The 15,467-nt window shown below is 38.6% G+C and overlaps 1 protein-coding gene across 6 annotated transcripts in view; it reads left to right on the forward strand.

Annotated features, from left to right (window-relative positions):
- LOC122557439 (phospholipid-transporting ATPase IH-like) overlaps positions 1 to 12,187 on the forward strand; it is a 162,222-nt gene extending 150,035 nt beyond the window's left edge. For 4 of the 6 annotated variants that reach the window (XM_043705189.1, XM_043705187.1, XM_043705184.1 and 1 more), the window contains one exon: positions 11,078 to 12,187. Coding sequence is in view for 1 of the 6 variants with exons in the window: in XM_043705187.1 (XP_043561122.1) it covers positions 11,078 to 11,167 (90 nt within the window). In the remaining 5 variants the exon portion in view is untranslated. Of the gene's footprint in view, positions 1 to 614; positions 937 to 11,077 lie in introns of those variants that run through there. The other 2 variants (XM_043705188.1, XM_043705185.1) reach the window with 2 other exon arrangements.
- Positions 12,188 to 15,467: the final 3,280 nt, after the last annotated feature.

A 15,467-nucleotide genomic window follows, 5' to 3' on the forward strand; every position in this document is an offset into this window, starting at 1 on the left:
GCAAATTTTTTAAGGACTTCAGTGAACCATGGATCATATGACAATTAATAAAAGTTTAATGGTCATCATTCTAGATTTTACTTAATTGAATTTAAATTCCAATAGCTGTCATAACGGGATTTGAATCCAAGCCCCCAGAGCATTTATATTACTTGTGCAATGATATTATCAGTATACTAAGAGTAGATGGTGGCACAGTATATCACACCATATTACATGTAATTGAATAGGTAGCCACTGGCCTTCTATTTTACACAAGATTTTTATTTACTGTTCGTGTGGGGTGCTTCCATATGATTACACATGCATTCTGTGTGAATATAGTTTTGGCTATGGCTGTTGCATGCAAAACTTGTTTCGTAAATGTCAGATTTGTTCTGAATGAATTGCACAATGCTCTAGCATGCTAAGTTTTCAATGTATTCTTCTGTGCATGTTTGTTTTTCCTTGATTACTGTGTCCTACTGTATGTGGGGCAGTTTTGAAATGGGTATATTAATTAATATTTTAAAATGCTGAAAATCTATGCTGCACATGATCTTAGGTATGAAATTAACACATCCTCCTAACATTGCATTCTTGATTGTTTAGAATGAATTGCATTTTATTTCCAGTCATTCTTAGATGAAAAAAGGTTCAAAAATCCTTCTGCACATGTAACCATGATCTCCTCATGCCATCCTCCTTCACTGTACCATTTACCAGAGGTACTTAACTTTACTTGAGTCCGACCATTCCCTCATCATTTATATGCTTCCATTTTGATGAATGCATATGCTTCCATGTATTGTTGAAACTGATTTATCTACTGATCTCTCTCTGTCTGGCTGGCTAATGGTAGAAAAAGCATTTGCAGAATCAAAGTGCCAAATATTACCACCTCCTATGTCCTTCTAAGTTACTTTATTGATCTTTAAATATGTCTGATTGTACTTTGAGCCATCTGGGAATACCTTCTTTCCTCCATTTGTTTTGTTTGATAATGTAGACAGTGCCATATTTTGAATGGCTGTGAGCATTTTTGCCTGACTCAGAAAAGTATAAGTTCAAGTTGTTTAGAACATAAACACAGAACCTATGTATGTCTATATTGTATCGTTCCATATGTTCCTGTTGGAAATTGAGTGTCTGAGAAGCCAATCATAGGGAGAGATGTTTTCACTATTTCAAATGGAGTTTAAAGACTAATTCCACTTAGTAAAGGAAGGAGTTTCATTAGTACCTTAGCCAACATTTTCATGCATCGAATGCTTTTTGTACAATAAGAAAAAATCAAACAGATAATGAACATGCCAGTTTCAATGACATAATTTTGATAGTCATAATTTTGAGAAGCAAAGTTTCCTTTTTACTGGACATTGTTACTGAAAGGTTAAAAATTCAAGTCTGAAAACTATTTTTTGATTAAATTTCACTTGGATCATTTAAATGGGCTTCACTATATATAATATTGAGGCCACAATTTGATCAGCCAACAGTAGGACCAGTCAAAGACCTAACTGACCTACTACTCTGAATTTGAATGTTGCATTGAAGCTTGAACTAATCAAATCCTTTCACCCTTCGCTCGTATTATGACCCAGGTTCCTAATAGCTGACTACCTTCTGCTTGCACCTTTTCACATGGCTGCTTACTTCAACTTTGATAGTCACTCAGTTGAATGACTCAATGATCAAATGAGGTTAAAATCAACCAGGCGAAAGTGATCAAATGAGTCAATTTAGATCAACACCTTTTTAAAAACAAATTTAAGGGTGTCAGGCACAATCCCTTTTTAAAGTTGTCATTTTCAAGTTATTCAGAGTAATAAGGGCTGATGCTGAACTGCTGGACCTCAAGATACTATTGGCTTTGACGATGCAATCATGCATATTCAGAACAGATATGCTCTGAAGAGGTACTGTCTCTGTAATTCAAATTTCTAGAACAACTTAGTAGGAAAGGGAACCGAGCTCATGAAAAATAGGTATGTAAAATGGAGGATGCTGAAGTTTGTGTTCGGCTATGTATATGTTTCTATGTTTTATTACACCTGTCTATTTAAAACCCATTACTAAACACATGGAAAGAAGGTGATCTGGGATCTGCAGTGATAAAGTAGGTGATCTTGTACCGAGTAAATTAGCAAATTTGTTTGACACTTCAAAAGCTGTTGAGATCAAGATTGTTGTGCATCAATTTATAGAAATACCTTGTGCAATTTTCTTTTTGCCTGACTGTATGGGGTGCACACTTCTTTAAATGCAGTCAATACCCGGGTTAATATAGGAGATCCTCTCTGTTTCCTACGTGGAGAGGAATTATAGTAACGTTGAGGTCTTTGGTATTGTGGCATGAGAGAATTCAATAGCTGAATAATTTGTCAAAATTTGTGTCTGCAGAAGTTTCCTTCAAGTGCTCTTTAGTTTTCTCCCAAGTCCAAAGATGTGCAAGTTAGATGGATTGTCCATGCTAAATTGTCCAAAGCGTCAAGGGATCTGTAGGATTGGTGTGTTAGCCATGGGCAGTGCAAGGATGGGGGACGGTTCTGGGTGGGATGCCCTTCAGAGGATTGGTGTGGATTTTTGGGGCCAAATGGTCTGATTCCATATTGTAAGGATTTTATGATGATGATAAAGTGCATAGCTCACGCTGGGGCTATTTTCCCTGGAGCGTCGGAGGCTGAGGCATGACCTTATAGACGTTTATAAAATCATAAGGGGCATGAATGGGGTAAATAGTCAAGGTCTTTTCCTCAGTGTACTGGAGTCCTAAGCTATAGGGGCTAGCTTTAAGGTTTAGATTAGATTCCCTACAGTATGGAAATAGGCCCTTCAGCCCAACAAGTCCACACTGACTCTCTGAAGAGTAACCCACCCGACCCATTCCCTACCTTATATTTACCCCTGACTAATGCACCTAACACTATGGGCATGACAGCACATCTTTGCATTGTGGGAGGAAACCAGAACACCCAGAGGAACCTCACGCAGACACTGGGAGAATGTACAAACCCCACACAGACGATTGCCCAAGACGGGAATCGAACCCGGGTCCCTGGCGCTGTGAGGCAGCAGTGCTAACCACTGTGCTGTCCCAATGTGAGAGAGGAAGATATAAAAGGGACTTAAGGGGCAATGTTTTCAAGCAGAGGGTGGTGCATGTGTGGAATGGGGGAGGTGGTAAAGTCTGGTACAGTTCCAACATTTAAAAGGCATCTGGATGGGTACATGAATAGGAAGGGTTTAGAGAAATATGAACCAAGTGTTGGCAATGACACTAAATTAATTTAGGATATCTGGCCTGCATGGACGAATTGAACTGAAGGGTCTGCTTCCATGCTGTACGACTCTATGATTTATCTTGTTTCATCAGTTCATTTACATAATCTTCAAATCAAGTGTCTTTTCTGCATCCAGAGAGGAAAAGGCAAGTGTGTTGTTGTTGGTACAGTTATAACGTTAAATAATCATTAGATTCTCTCCCTAATAAGCTGGTTGTGTATAATGTTTTTCCTCCATCTGTATAAATAAACTAATAAGGAACTGAGTTTTGTTATCATCCCAACTGATGGTAATGCTAGAAAAATCTGATTTGAGGGTAAAATCTGGCTTGATCAGACAATAAGTTTTTTTTTTAGGTTTTTACTCTGAAGACGAATGACTGAACAAATTCACAGTAGGCGTCTAATACATTCTTAACAAAGCATGCAAGCATTTATTGCAAATAACACAAACTTTTTATAATTTGTTCATTGGATAGGGGTATCACTGACTGGACCAATGTTTATTGCCCTCCCTAAATGCCCTACTTAAGAGTCAACTGCATTGCTATGGTTCTGGAGTGTCGCATAGAACAGACCAGATAAGAACAGCAGATTTTTTTTATCCCCCCTAAATGACATTAGTGAATAAGGTGAGTTTTTACAGAAATTAACAGGGCTAGCTTTTAATTCTAAATTGTTATTGAATTAAAATTTCATCATCTGTCACTGTGGAATTCGAGCTATGTCCCCAGAACAGAAAGATTCAACCTATTATCCCAGCTACTTGTCTTGATTGTGCTCACATTGGTTAGATGGCTTAGTGAGTCTTTTCCTTGAAGGTAAAAGGTACAAACTTACAGGTCAATGCAAACTTTTATTGGCTTTTGGTCTAATTTTAACAAACGTCCCAAACCAGGCATAAATATGCCTGTTCTCATCAGCGATGTCATCTGGCCTGGATTTTATTAGCAATCTTTTTCCTTCAAAATTTATTATTAGACTAGAGAGTACATAGCTTGTGTAATTTAAATGGGAAAATGTTTAGTGGTAAGGAAGTTTCCTAGAAAGTCATCAAATGTAGCGTTTCTTAAATTAGCAAAGTTACTTGTTTTTACAGTTAGCCTTAACAGCTATCAGTCTAGGCTTATTTGGTATTATTCTTGTCTGCTGAATCACAAAGTTCCAGATTCAAGTCCCACTGTTGGGCTTGAGCATCACAATCAAGGCTGTAACTGTGGTATAAGGGAGTTGGAGGTGTTATTTTGTGGATGAGACTTTGAATTGAGGTCCAATCTGTTTCCTCACCAATGCTCTTACCAAGTCTGGCCTACGTGTGACTCCACACCCACAGCAATGTGGTTCAATCTTAAGTGCCTTCTGGGCAATTAGGAATGAGCAACAAATACTGGCCTAGCCAATGGCACCCACATCCCATAAATGAATTTTTAAAAAGTGGATGTTCAAATATCCCATGGCGCATTTTTTGAGGAACATATATTGGCGAAGCCATCAGGATACGTTCCCCTGTCTTCTGCAAAGAGTGTCTAAGAAACCAGTCTCTCAGAAACATATTTTCTGGTCATTATCACATCACTGTTTGTGGGAATTTGCTGTGTTAAAATTAGTTGGTGAGTTTCCTGTATTACACCAGTGATAACATTTCAAAAGTACTTAATAGACTGTAAAGCTTTTTGAGATATCCCATGACTATTATAAAATTATAAAAATGCAAATTTCTATTTTTGTCCTTTGAACGTTAAATACTTGGTTTTGTAATTTTGCAACCCTGCTATCTGTCTTTCATTAATCTTCAAAGCTTTTTGCATATTGCTGCATAAACTTTTTTTAAAGGGAATGCTACCATTTAAATTTGGTCACAAGTGCAAATTAGCTGGCAGAAGTCTTGAATCAACTTCTCTTCTGAATTTTGAAATAATTTGAAGAAACACACTATCTATTTCACTGAGATGTTTCTGTTCTCAATTCCACTTTCCATGCTACATTGGTTGAAGTTCCTAGTAGAGGTCAGATACTGAGCAGTGGCCACATTTTAATAGAATGGTGACAATTATCAAAACACATTATTTTGTGTTGAGGAAAGAGAGGAAACACAATTTAAGTCTTGCTATGGACCTTTAGGTATTAAAGCAGAAGTTAAGAGTTGCTGAAACAATAAAACTTGGGTCAAGGATTAGACCATTCGATCCTTATGAATCTTCTCTGCCATTCATGAATCTGATTGTGGTCTCAACACCACAATATTTCTGCAGGAGTTCCTCAGGATAGTGTCCTTGGCCTAACCATCTTCAGCTGCTTCATCAATGACTTTCCCTCCATCATAGGTTCAGAAATAGAGAAGTTCTCTGATGACTCTGCAATGTTCAGCACAGTTCACAACTCCTCAGATATACTGAAGTAGTCCATGTCCAAATACTGTAAGACCTGGACAATATTCAGGCTTAGGCTGAATAATGCCACACAATAGATAGTGAAGATAATGTTTGGTATGCTTTCCTTTATTGGTCAGAGCATTGAGTATAGGAGTTGGGAGATCATGTTGAGGTCACTAGTTGGGCCACTTTTGGAATATTGCGTGCAATTCTGGTCTCCTTCCTATCGGAACGATGGTGTGAAACTTGAAAGGGTTCAGAAAAGATTTACAGGGATGTTGCCAGGGTTGGAGGATTTGAGCTATAGGGAGAGGCTGAATAGGCTAGCGCTGTTTCCCCTGAAATGTCGGAGGCTGAGGGGTGACCTCATAGAGATTTATTATATCATGAGGGGCATGGATAGGATAAACACACAGTCTTTTCCCAGGGGTGGGGGAGTCGAGAGCTAAAGGGCATAGGTTTAGGGTGAGAGGAGAAAGATATAAAAGGGACCGAAGGGGCAACTTTTTCACGCAGAGGGTAGTATGTGTATGGATTGAGCTGCCAGAGGAAGTGGTGGAAGCTGGTACATTTACAGCATTTAAAATGCATCTGGATGGGTATATGAATAGGAAGAGTTTGGAGGGATATGGGTTAAGTGCTGGAAAATTGGACTAGATTAGGTTGGAATATCCATTCGGCATGGACGAGTTAGACTGAAGGGTCTGTTTCTGTGCTGTATGTCTGAGTCTGAGGCAGTGACCATCAAGGTAGATGCAGGATGGATGTTCTTGATGTTCAGGGAGCCCAGAGCCTGGGGTAACAGAGTAAGGGGTAGGCCTCTTGGGACAGAGATGAGGAGAAATTTCTTTACCCAGAAAATGGTAACCTTGTGGAATTCTTTACCACGGAAAGCAGTTGAGGCAAAAACATTGAATGTTTTCGAGAAGAATGAAGTTCCAGGGGTTAAAGGAATCAATGGATGTGAGGAGAAAATGGGAAAGGGGTACTGAGTTGGATGGTCAGTCATGATCATATTGACTGGCAGAGTAAGCTCAAGGAGTCAGATCGTGTTCTGCTGCTCCTATTTTCTATATTTATAACCCCTTGACATGCAATGGCAATGCCTTCACTGAATTCCCCACCGTCGACATCTTGAGGGTTACCATTGATCAGAAACTGAACTGGACAAGACACAGTTAAAAATCACACTTCACCAGGTTATAGTCCAACAGGTTTAATTGGAAGCACTAGCTTCCGCAGCACTGCTTCTTCATCAGGTGTTTCATCAACCTGATGAAGGAGCAGCGCTCTGAAAGCTCGTGCTTCCAATTAAGCCTGTTGAACTATAACCTGGTGTTGTGTGATTTTTAACTTTGTACACCCCAGTCCAACACCGACATCTCCAAATCATGGACAAGACACGTGTCCCATGGCAACGAGGGTAGGTCAGAGGCTAGGAATCCTGCAATGACTACCTTGCCTCCTGAGTCCTCAAACCTGCCCTTCACCTCCAAGTCACAAGTTTGGAGTGTGATGGAATGCTCCTGACTTACCTGGATGATTGAGCTCCAACAGCACTGAAGAAGCTCAGCACCATTCAGAACAAAGCATCCTCACTTGATCAATTCTTTCTCACCATCTTCAGCATTCACTGTCACTGATGTTTGAGTAGCAGCAGTGTGCACCTCCAACAAGATGCACTTTATAGACAGCACCTTCCAAACCAATGACCATTAAATGCCAGAAGACCAAGAGCAGCAGTAATGTTGAGACCATCACCATCTACAAGTGATCCTCCAAGCCACTCACTAGCCAGACCTGAAAATAAATCCATGTTCTTTCAGTGTTGCTGGATCAAAATCCTGGAACACCTTCCCTCAGAGCCTTGAGTCTATCTATAGCCCAGTGATTGCAGCTGTTCAAGAAGACAGCTCACGACCACCATCTCCAGGACAATTAAGGGTAAGTAATAAATGTGACCCAATCAGCAATACCCAGATACCATGAGTGATTTTTATTTAAATTTCTTAGCATTAAAGCCCTGCAGGAATTTGTGTTTCAATAAAATTAATTCTCATTCTCCCTTAACAGCATACTGGATTTACCTGATTAACATTCTTCAGAAGATAAGCCATTCATCCCAGGAATAAGTTGATTGAACTACTGTACTAAAATAATTGTACATATTTTTTCAAGTAAGGAAACCAGGACTGTACAAAATTCACTAGCTGTGGTCTCAGCAATGCCCAAACAGCTGAAGCTAAGCTTCCCAACCTTTATATTCTACTCCCCTTGCAATAAACATTCACATTCCATTTGACTTCCAAGTCACTTGCTCTACCTACTTAATAGCCTTTCGTGATTATGCATCAGGGCCCCCAGATCACTGTGTATCCCCCAGATATGCAATCTCTTTTCATTGAAATAGCATGTTGCTTTTTTATTCTTTCAGCAAAACATTCACATTTCCCATACTTGTATCCATCTGCCAATGTTTCAACCTATCTCCCAAAATCTTCATTCCAGAGAAATTTCACTCCTACCTCAAGTCTATGTTCTCACTTAAATGACTCCTCTGTGTTTTTTTTCCTGATTTGCAGAGACAGTTTTCCAGTTCTTTTCCAAGACCACTGGCTTAAACTTTCACAATCTGACCGAAACTTTATCACTTCAAACAATGTGAAGATTTCTATTCAATTTTTCCTTGTTTCAAAGCTTCACAAACTAAAGGTTAACTAACTCATTTTTGGGTGCAAGTACATAGTTCCTTGAAAGTGGAGTCACAGGTAAACAGAGTGGTGAAGAAGGCATTTGGAATACTTGCCTTTATTGGTAAGTGCATTGAGTATAGGAGCTGTGACGTCATGTTGCAGCTGGACTGGACATTGGTGAAGCTACTTTCAGAATACTGTGTTCATTTCTAGTCTCCCTGCTATAGGAAAGATGTTGTACAACTTGAAAGGATTCAGAAAAGATTTACAAGGAATTGGAGGGTTTGAGCTATAGGGACGGGCTGAATAGGTTGTGGCTCTTTTTCCTGAAGCTTCGGTGGCTGAGGGGTGACCTTGTAGAGGTTTACAAAATCATGGGGAGCATGGAGAGCCTAAATAACCAATGTCTATTTCCCAGGGTAGGGGAGTCAAATTTGGAGAGCATAGGCATAGGATTAGAGGGGAAAGATTCAAAAGGGACCTGAGGGGCAACTTTTCCACGCAGAGAGTGGTGCATTATGGAACGAGCTGCCAGTGGTGGTAGTGAAGGTGGGTCCAATTACAACATTTAAAAGGTGGGGGGGGGGGAGCGTCTAGGTGGGTACATGAATAGGAAGGGTTTAAAGGAATATGTCAAATGGGACTAGATTAATTTAGGATAACTGGTCAGCATGGATGAGTTGGACCAAAGAGTCTGTTTCCATTCTGTATAAGTCTATGACTATGGTTCCTGATTCCCTTGAACTAAAACTTAATTCTACTAGGTATCACTTCCTCCTTTCGGAACTGAAGTCTGAGTTCTTCTGTACCAGAACCTTCAACGTTCCGATCTGAAAAAACTAAACAACGGTTTTTTTAGTCTATTGTCGGCTTGGCAGTTTAAACATCCTTTAAGGTTACTGGAGTTCTTCCAGTCACTTAACTGCAGTCACTTGCTTTCTTGGAATTGTTGCATTTAGGTTAGTGTCCCAAATAACTTGTTGAGCTGCTTTTAAAGATTACTTTCATAGAACTGAGCTTATTCTCCATCTAAAAAGAAAACATAAAGAAACTAAAATTTCGTACACTGGGCTACTGCAATATAATTATGAGGTCAAATTTATTTTATTCTGATGCATGTTATGTTATTAAGTGCAGCAAAAGTACTGCAACATTGAAATAAGATTAAAATTTGATATGCAAACATTGTTTTATGGAAACACTAACCTGTTGAGAACATTGGTTCAGACCTCTGAGGTTAGAGATATTTCAGATGCATATTCCTACCTTCTCCTTGTAATCCTAATGTGTTGTGTATGTTAACTTGTAATGAATAGAGTTTAGTCATTTAACATACACTAGAAATTTCTGGAGCCAGTTTTGCTTTAGATGATATTCTGTCTAATGGAAGTATTCCTCCATTCCACCAAACGTTGATTTTTTTTTTAAACAAGGGCTACTATAAAAGTTTGCATTCTTTGTATAAGCTGGGAATGCAAATTTTACAGCCGGTAGCATGGTTCCCTTGGATGAGTGGAACTGGCATCGGCCTAGTTTGAAATTGCACTATTTATGTTGGAATTGTTCCGTGTCTGTGCCCTCGATTAACTTTGTAACACCAAGCTAAGAGTAGCTCCTTCTACATCAGCGTTACAATTGTCATTTTGTTAAGTGTCAGCGATTTCTGTCCATCCAACATTATCTTCTGTATTTTTTTCTTTAAAGAAGTACTAATTTCCCTGCTCTCTTAATTGTTTATCCTGTAATATGTGATTAGGCTAGTGCACTCGTTAGTGCTTGCATTCAGTCTACAGCACAGAAAGAGGCCAACTAATAAATACTCCACTCAAACTTCCTTCCATCCCTGCTCATCCTACCCTCCTCTCACTTGTGCGTATCTAGTGCCACCTCAAATTCATCTTCAGAATGAAACTCAGCTGCTTTACGTGGAAGAGAGTTCCATAAGCTAACCACTCTTTGGATAAGGAAGTTGTCCCTACAAATGGAAAGATTTTTGCTACATCTACCTTATCTTAAACTTTTCGATCAGATCATTGCTCAGCCTTCTCTTCGCTACAGAAAACTGTAGTCCGTGACTAGGAGCCTTTAAACTATAATAATACTTGTCACAGTGAATCCTTGTACTGCTCCTTTCCAGAGTCCTGTTTAGTACTTGAATAAACTGAGGTAACTCTGGGGTTCAAGAGGAGAAACTCTATCTGTCGCTATACTTTTGTTCGGGAGCACTAATACATAATATTGCCATGCTGAGCATAGTGTAGTTTCCTAATAACTTTTTGCTTTTTATTGTCCTAGTATTGAGCTTTTTGAAAATTCAAAAATTGAACTAAGGAAAATAGCTTTGTTTTTAAATTAGATTCCAATTGTTCAGCTTATTCAGGAAATATAAAATCTAATCAGAAGTACTATGCATGTCACAAATGGATTATAATAAGAGATAACAGTCATTGCAAATGGTAGGCATCCTGTTTAGAATTGACTGTTTATACTCTAATTTAAAACATTAAGATACATGTTTTAGATTTCAGATGATGTCTCAAAGTAGCTTATTAGGGATCTAGAAATGCCTTTCCCCTCAATGTGATAGCATGTGCAAAGATTAAAGGTAAAGCCTTCTGTCAGTTTGACTTGTCATTGGTAATATTCACAAAAGATCATTGTGTGTTGTGCATGATTATGTATATGGAATAAATTTTAACTTGCACTAAAATAGTATGTAACTATTTTAATTTGTGTGTATTTTTTCCAGAGTTTAAAATTTGCAGAGCCAGAGTTGCTGACAGTGAGATATATTAAAGATGGTCCTTTCAGCAGAAATCCTAAGTCTGAAGTGAATTGATCAATCTGTGAAGAAATAAGTGTGGTCGGACTGGTGAATACACAGTAAACCGCCCTTTATATCCTGTGCCTGTGCTATTATTGGCCCTGAACTTGTTTGGACTTGGCATTAAGAAATCCATTCAGGGTTATCTGAAAACAAATTTGACTTTGGTGTGCAGAGTTTCTGGATCAGAAACTGCAGAGTGATCTGTGTTCTGAGAATGCAATTCTTTTAATGTAGTAGGTAAACTGAGTTGCCTTGTCCGGTGGCTTTGTCATATTATTCAACAAAACTTCAAAAATAATCTTGTAAAATGCTTTACCCTTATTCACTCATCAATGTATTTAAGTTCGAGTTGTCATTGTTACAATATATATTTTTTAACCACACTTTAGTAATCAGGAATTAGAAAACCATTTGTCAATAGGTATTGCAAGTTGCTGTGTTAGTGTGATAATGTCAGTTGTGTAACTGAATGCTATTAACCTATTGATTAGACAAAAATGTTTGGTTTAGAGAGATACACAAAGCAACAGTTTCTGTTGGTTTTATATTTTTAATTCTATCCTAGTGCAATTTGGAATGGCCCATTGTCTACGTTGGTAGTCAGTATAACAATCTATGTCTTTTGAATGTTAATCCAGTGATCAATTGATGCTAGTGAATGAAGACAACTGTTTTGTTCCTTGCCTCCAGATGAACTATTTACAGATTATTGTACTTTAAACCATATAATGCAAGTTGGTGAAGTAGCACTTACCATAGGAATTCTAAACATCGGTAGCATTTTTGAAGCATGAATATAAACCAGCATTGTTCAAGTTTTTAAAAAGATCTTACCAGGGAATAGATTATCTTTATAATTCAGGATTAAATATATCAGAATGTATGAGGTATTAGTATAGCTAGTAAGATAATGCACAGTCCCAATCTTGAAATGTGATGAATACAAATACTGACATTTTATATATGTACATATAAAAATGAAGTTTCTGTATGAGCTTTAAAAAAAAGGAATAAACAAATATGCTCTTGAAATACTCTATTTATAACTTGTGCATGTATGGACACAATAGGGCCAACGCCCTCCTAATGCTATTTGAGTGATTTTGGCTGTAATATGAAATCCTGACTAGTATAGAGAGCAAAGAAGCTGAGATTGAATGAGAAGTTAAAAAACCAGTCAGTTTGGAAGCCACAGGGAGCATATACTAGATAAGAAAGAAGTGTGTTTATCAAGGTTAATGGCAGATACAAGGAACCAGGTAAATAATGCAGGTGAGCTGAGGGCACATGGGAGTGTGATATCATAGCTATGACTGATACTTGATCAGAAGATGAGCAGGATTGGCAGCTTAACATTCCCAGTTATTGCGTATTCAGATGATAAATTGGAGTGAATAGAAGGGGAGGGGGTCATGGTATTGATCAAGGAATCTATTAAAACAGTGAGGAGGCATGATATTTTAGAAGGATTATCAAATGAGGTAAAATGGATAGAAATAGAAAACATAAAAGGGCAAACATGCTGTTGGTTGTGTATCATAGACCCCAAACAGTCAGAGACAGAGAGAGAATGAAAATGTAATTAAAACTCAGAGAAATATAATAATAATCCAGTAGGAATGGGAGGATTTTAACTACCCACATATCAATTGGGACAATTTGTGTGCAACATAGGAAATGAACAAAATTCTTAAATTGTGTGCAGGAGAACCTTTTTAGCCAGTACGTAGAAAGCCGAACAAGGGAGAGTTGCAGTTTTGGACATAATGTTTGGAAATGAGACCAAGGACATATCAGTAGATGAGCATTTTGGACAGTTAGATTTAGGATTGTTACAGAAGAGGTTAAGGATGGCATGGAAGTGAAAGCTCTAAACTGAGTAAAATTAACATTTCCCAAGGTAAAATTTGGCCCCAATGAGCTAGGACCAACTACTTGCAAATAAACTCTCTTAGATCAATGGGAGGCATTAAAGGAGTAAATATTGTCACGCAGAGCAGATTAGGTCTCATAAAGACAAAGAATGGGGCTAGGAACACAGGAACAGAAGGAGGCCATTCAGCCTATTGAGTTTATTCCACCATTCAATAGTGGCTGATCTGTGGCCAACTACATATAGCTACCTTTGGCCCATTAAGCCTTAAGAGCTTTTCTTTAAAAAAAGTTATCTGTCTCAGTTTAAAATTAACAGCTGATCTAGCATCAACTGCCATTTGTGGGAGAATTTCAAATGTCTACCATCCATGCACTGGAAAATAGCATTAATGTAGTCAGATCTTTGACATAGACATGTCTGTCTATGTGTGTGTGCGCGCGCATACACATGGCTGAGTTTTTATACTGATTTTTTTTGTCAGAAGGAGAATAAGGAGAGTTGCTGTGTGATATTGGGAAATAAAAATATCAGAATGATACTTGGATGGAATGGAATTTACTCTGTATCCTGTCACAAATTAAAACTATGTTTTAACGTAATGTTGAAATAACACACATTAAACCACACGGACTGTTTGCTTCAAAATTGTGCAATGTTCATGTTGCATATTAGGTTTAAAAAGCAGAGTTGAAATGCCATTTGCCATGAATCCATTTGAGTATACTTGGATCAGGTAAACCTGCACACATCTGGTTGTCTGGTTTATGTTTATCGATTCTCCTCCACACAAAAATAAGTAAATGCTCTGACAGCATTCAGCTAATTCTGATAGTTGTAGATTTGATTCTGCAAAATCGAGTATTGGTCTTCACAAGGGGAAAGACAGTATAAATATTACCAAACAAGCAAAATCATAAATGGGCCTTACTTTACGCCCAGAGACACTATCACTCGAAATGCAGAAATTACAGCATAGAAAGAGGCAATTCAATGCACTGAGCCAGAGGTTTATCTTCAATCAAAGTTACCTCTTTTGGTCATCTTCTGCCCTTTGAGTATATTTCTTTTAATTTTTCCTTTCAAATTGTCATCAATTTATTGTAAATCATTGTCTGTGCATCTATAGTGTGCTGGTTAATCTGTTAGAAACAACAATTTCCCCCATGAAAACTTGTTGCCCCTTTATCATTTCTGTTCTCGCGAAATGCCCACAATTTTGAGTTTTTAAATTGTCTCAACTTTTCCAAACCGATCTTTGTTGCTCTAGAATCTAAATTCTGGTGACATGATTGTGAACTACTTTTTCCATGTTTGCAACGTCATGTCATTGCATGCGGGTTGCACAGCTTTGGTTAACTAAAGGAGTATACTATTAGATATCTACTTGTAAAATGAGAAAGACTCAAATTCCTAGGTCTAGTGCCAGAAGTCAGGGTGGAACAAAGTGCATTTATCGAATGATATCTCCTTACCTACTGTGGCTCTGCTCCACCCCAACCCCACATCACTTATTGTGTGGCTGCAGCAATGTTTGTCTCTTCATTCTTTCATGGAATGTGAGTGTTGTTGGTAAGACCAGCATTAAAAAAAAATACATTTCCATTTATGCTGCTCATGCTCATCTGTATTCTCTATCTCAAAAGTTTCCTAGTTACATTTTATCATTTTGTGTTAATGTAATCAAATGGCGAAAGAATGAAAATCGCGAAACAAACCTAGCACTTCATTCTTGATACTGCAATTGAGCAAACTGGGGTTTCTGGACAGCTTCGCTGGGGATGCTGGGGTAGTCCTGACCTAACATGGTCCCGATGTGGGAGCTTGGGAGTTTCCAGAATAAGGAGGAGAAAGTGAGGTCTGCAGATGCTGGAGATCAGAGCTGGAAATGTGTTGCTGGAAAAGCACAGCAGGTCAGGCAGCATCCAGGGAACAGGAGAATCGACGTTTCAGGCATAAGCCCTTCTTCAGGAATGAGGAAAGTTTGTCCAGCAGGCTAAGATAAAAGGTAGGGAGGAGGGACTTGGGGGAGGGGCGTCGGAAATGTGATAGGTGGAAAGAGATCAAGGTGAGGGTGATAGGTCAGACTAGGGTGGGGGCGGAGAGGTCAGGAAGAAGAGGTCAGGTTCTTCCTGACCTCTCCGCCCCCACCCCAGTCTGACCTATCACCCTCACCTTGACCTCTTTCCACCTATCACATTTCCGACACCCCTCCCCCAAGTCCCTCCTCCCTACCTTTTATCTTAGCCTGCTAGACAAACTTTCCTCATTCCTGAAGAACAAAAGAAGCCAAATTATATAAATATCGAGCGTTTGTCGAATTCGGTGTGTGTTTTGTCCCTTCCTTGTGACTTGCAAGTGTACAAATAAATGACACTACTGCTTCAGATTTTTGTCTCGGACTGAAATTATTGAAGTGAGTGAGCTTTGTTTCTCACA

The sequence above is a fragment of the Chiloscyllium plagiosum genome, chromosome 15 (genome assembly GCF_004010195.1).
Source record: "Chiloscyllium plagiosum isolate BGI_BamShark_2017 chromosome 15, ASM401019v2, whole genome shotgun sequence".
In the NCBI taxonomy this organism is placed as follows: Eukaryota; Metazoa; Chordata; class Chondrichthyes; order Orectolobiformes; family Hemiscylliidae; genus Chiloscyllium; species Chiloscyllium plagiosum.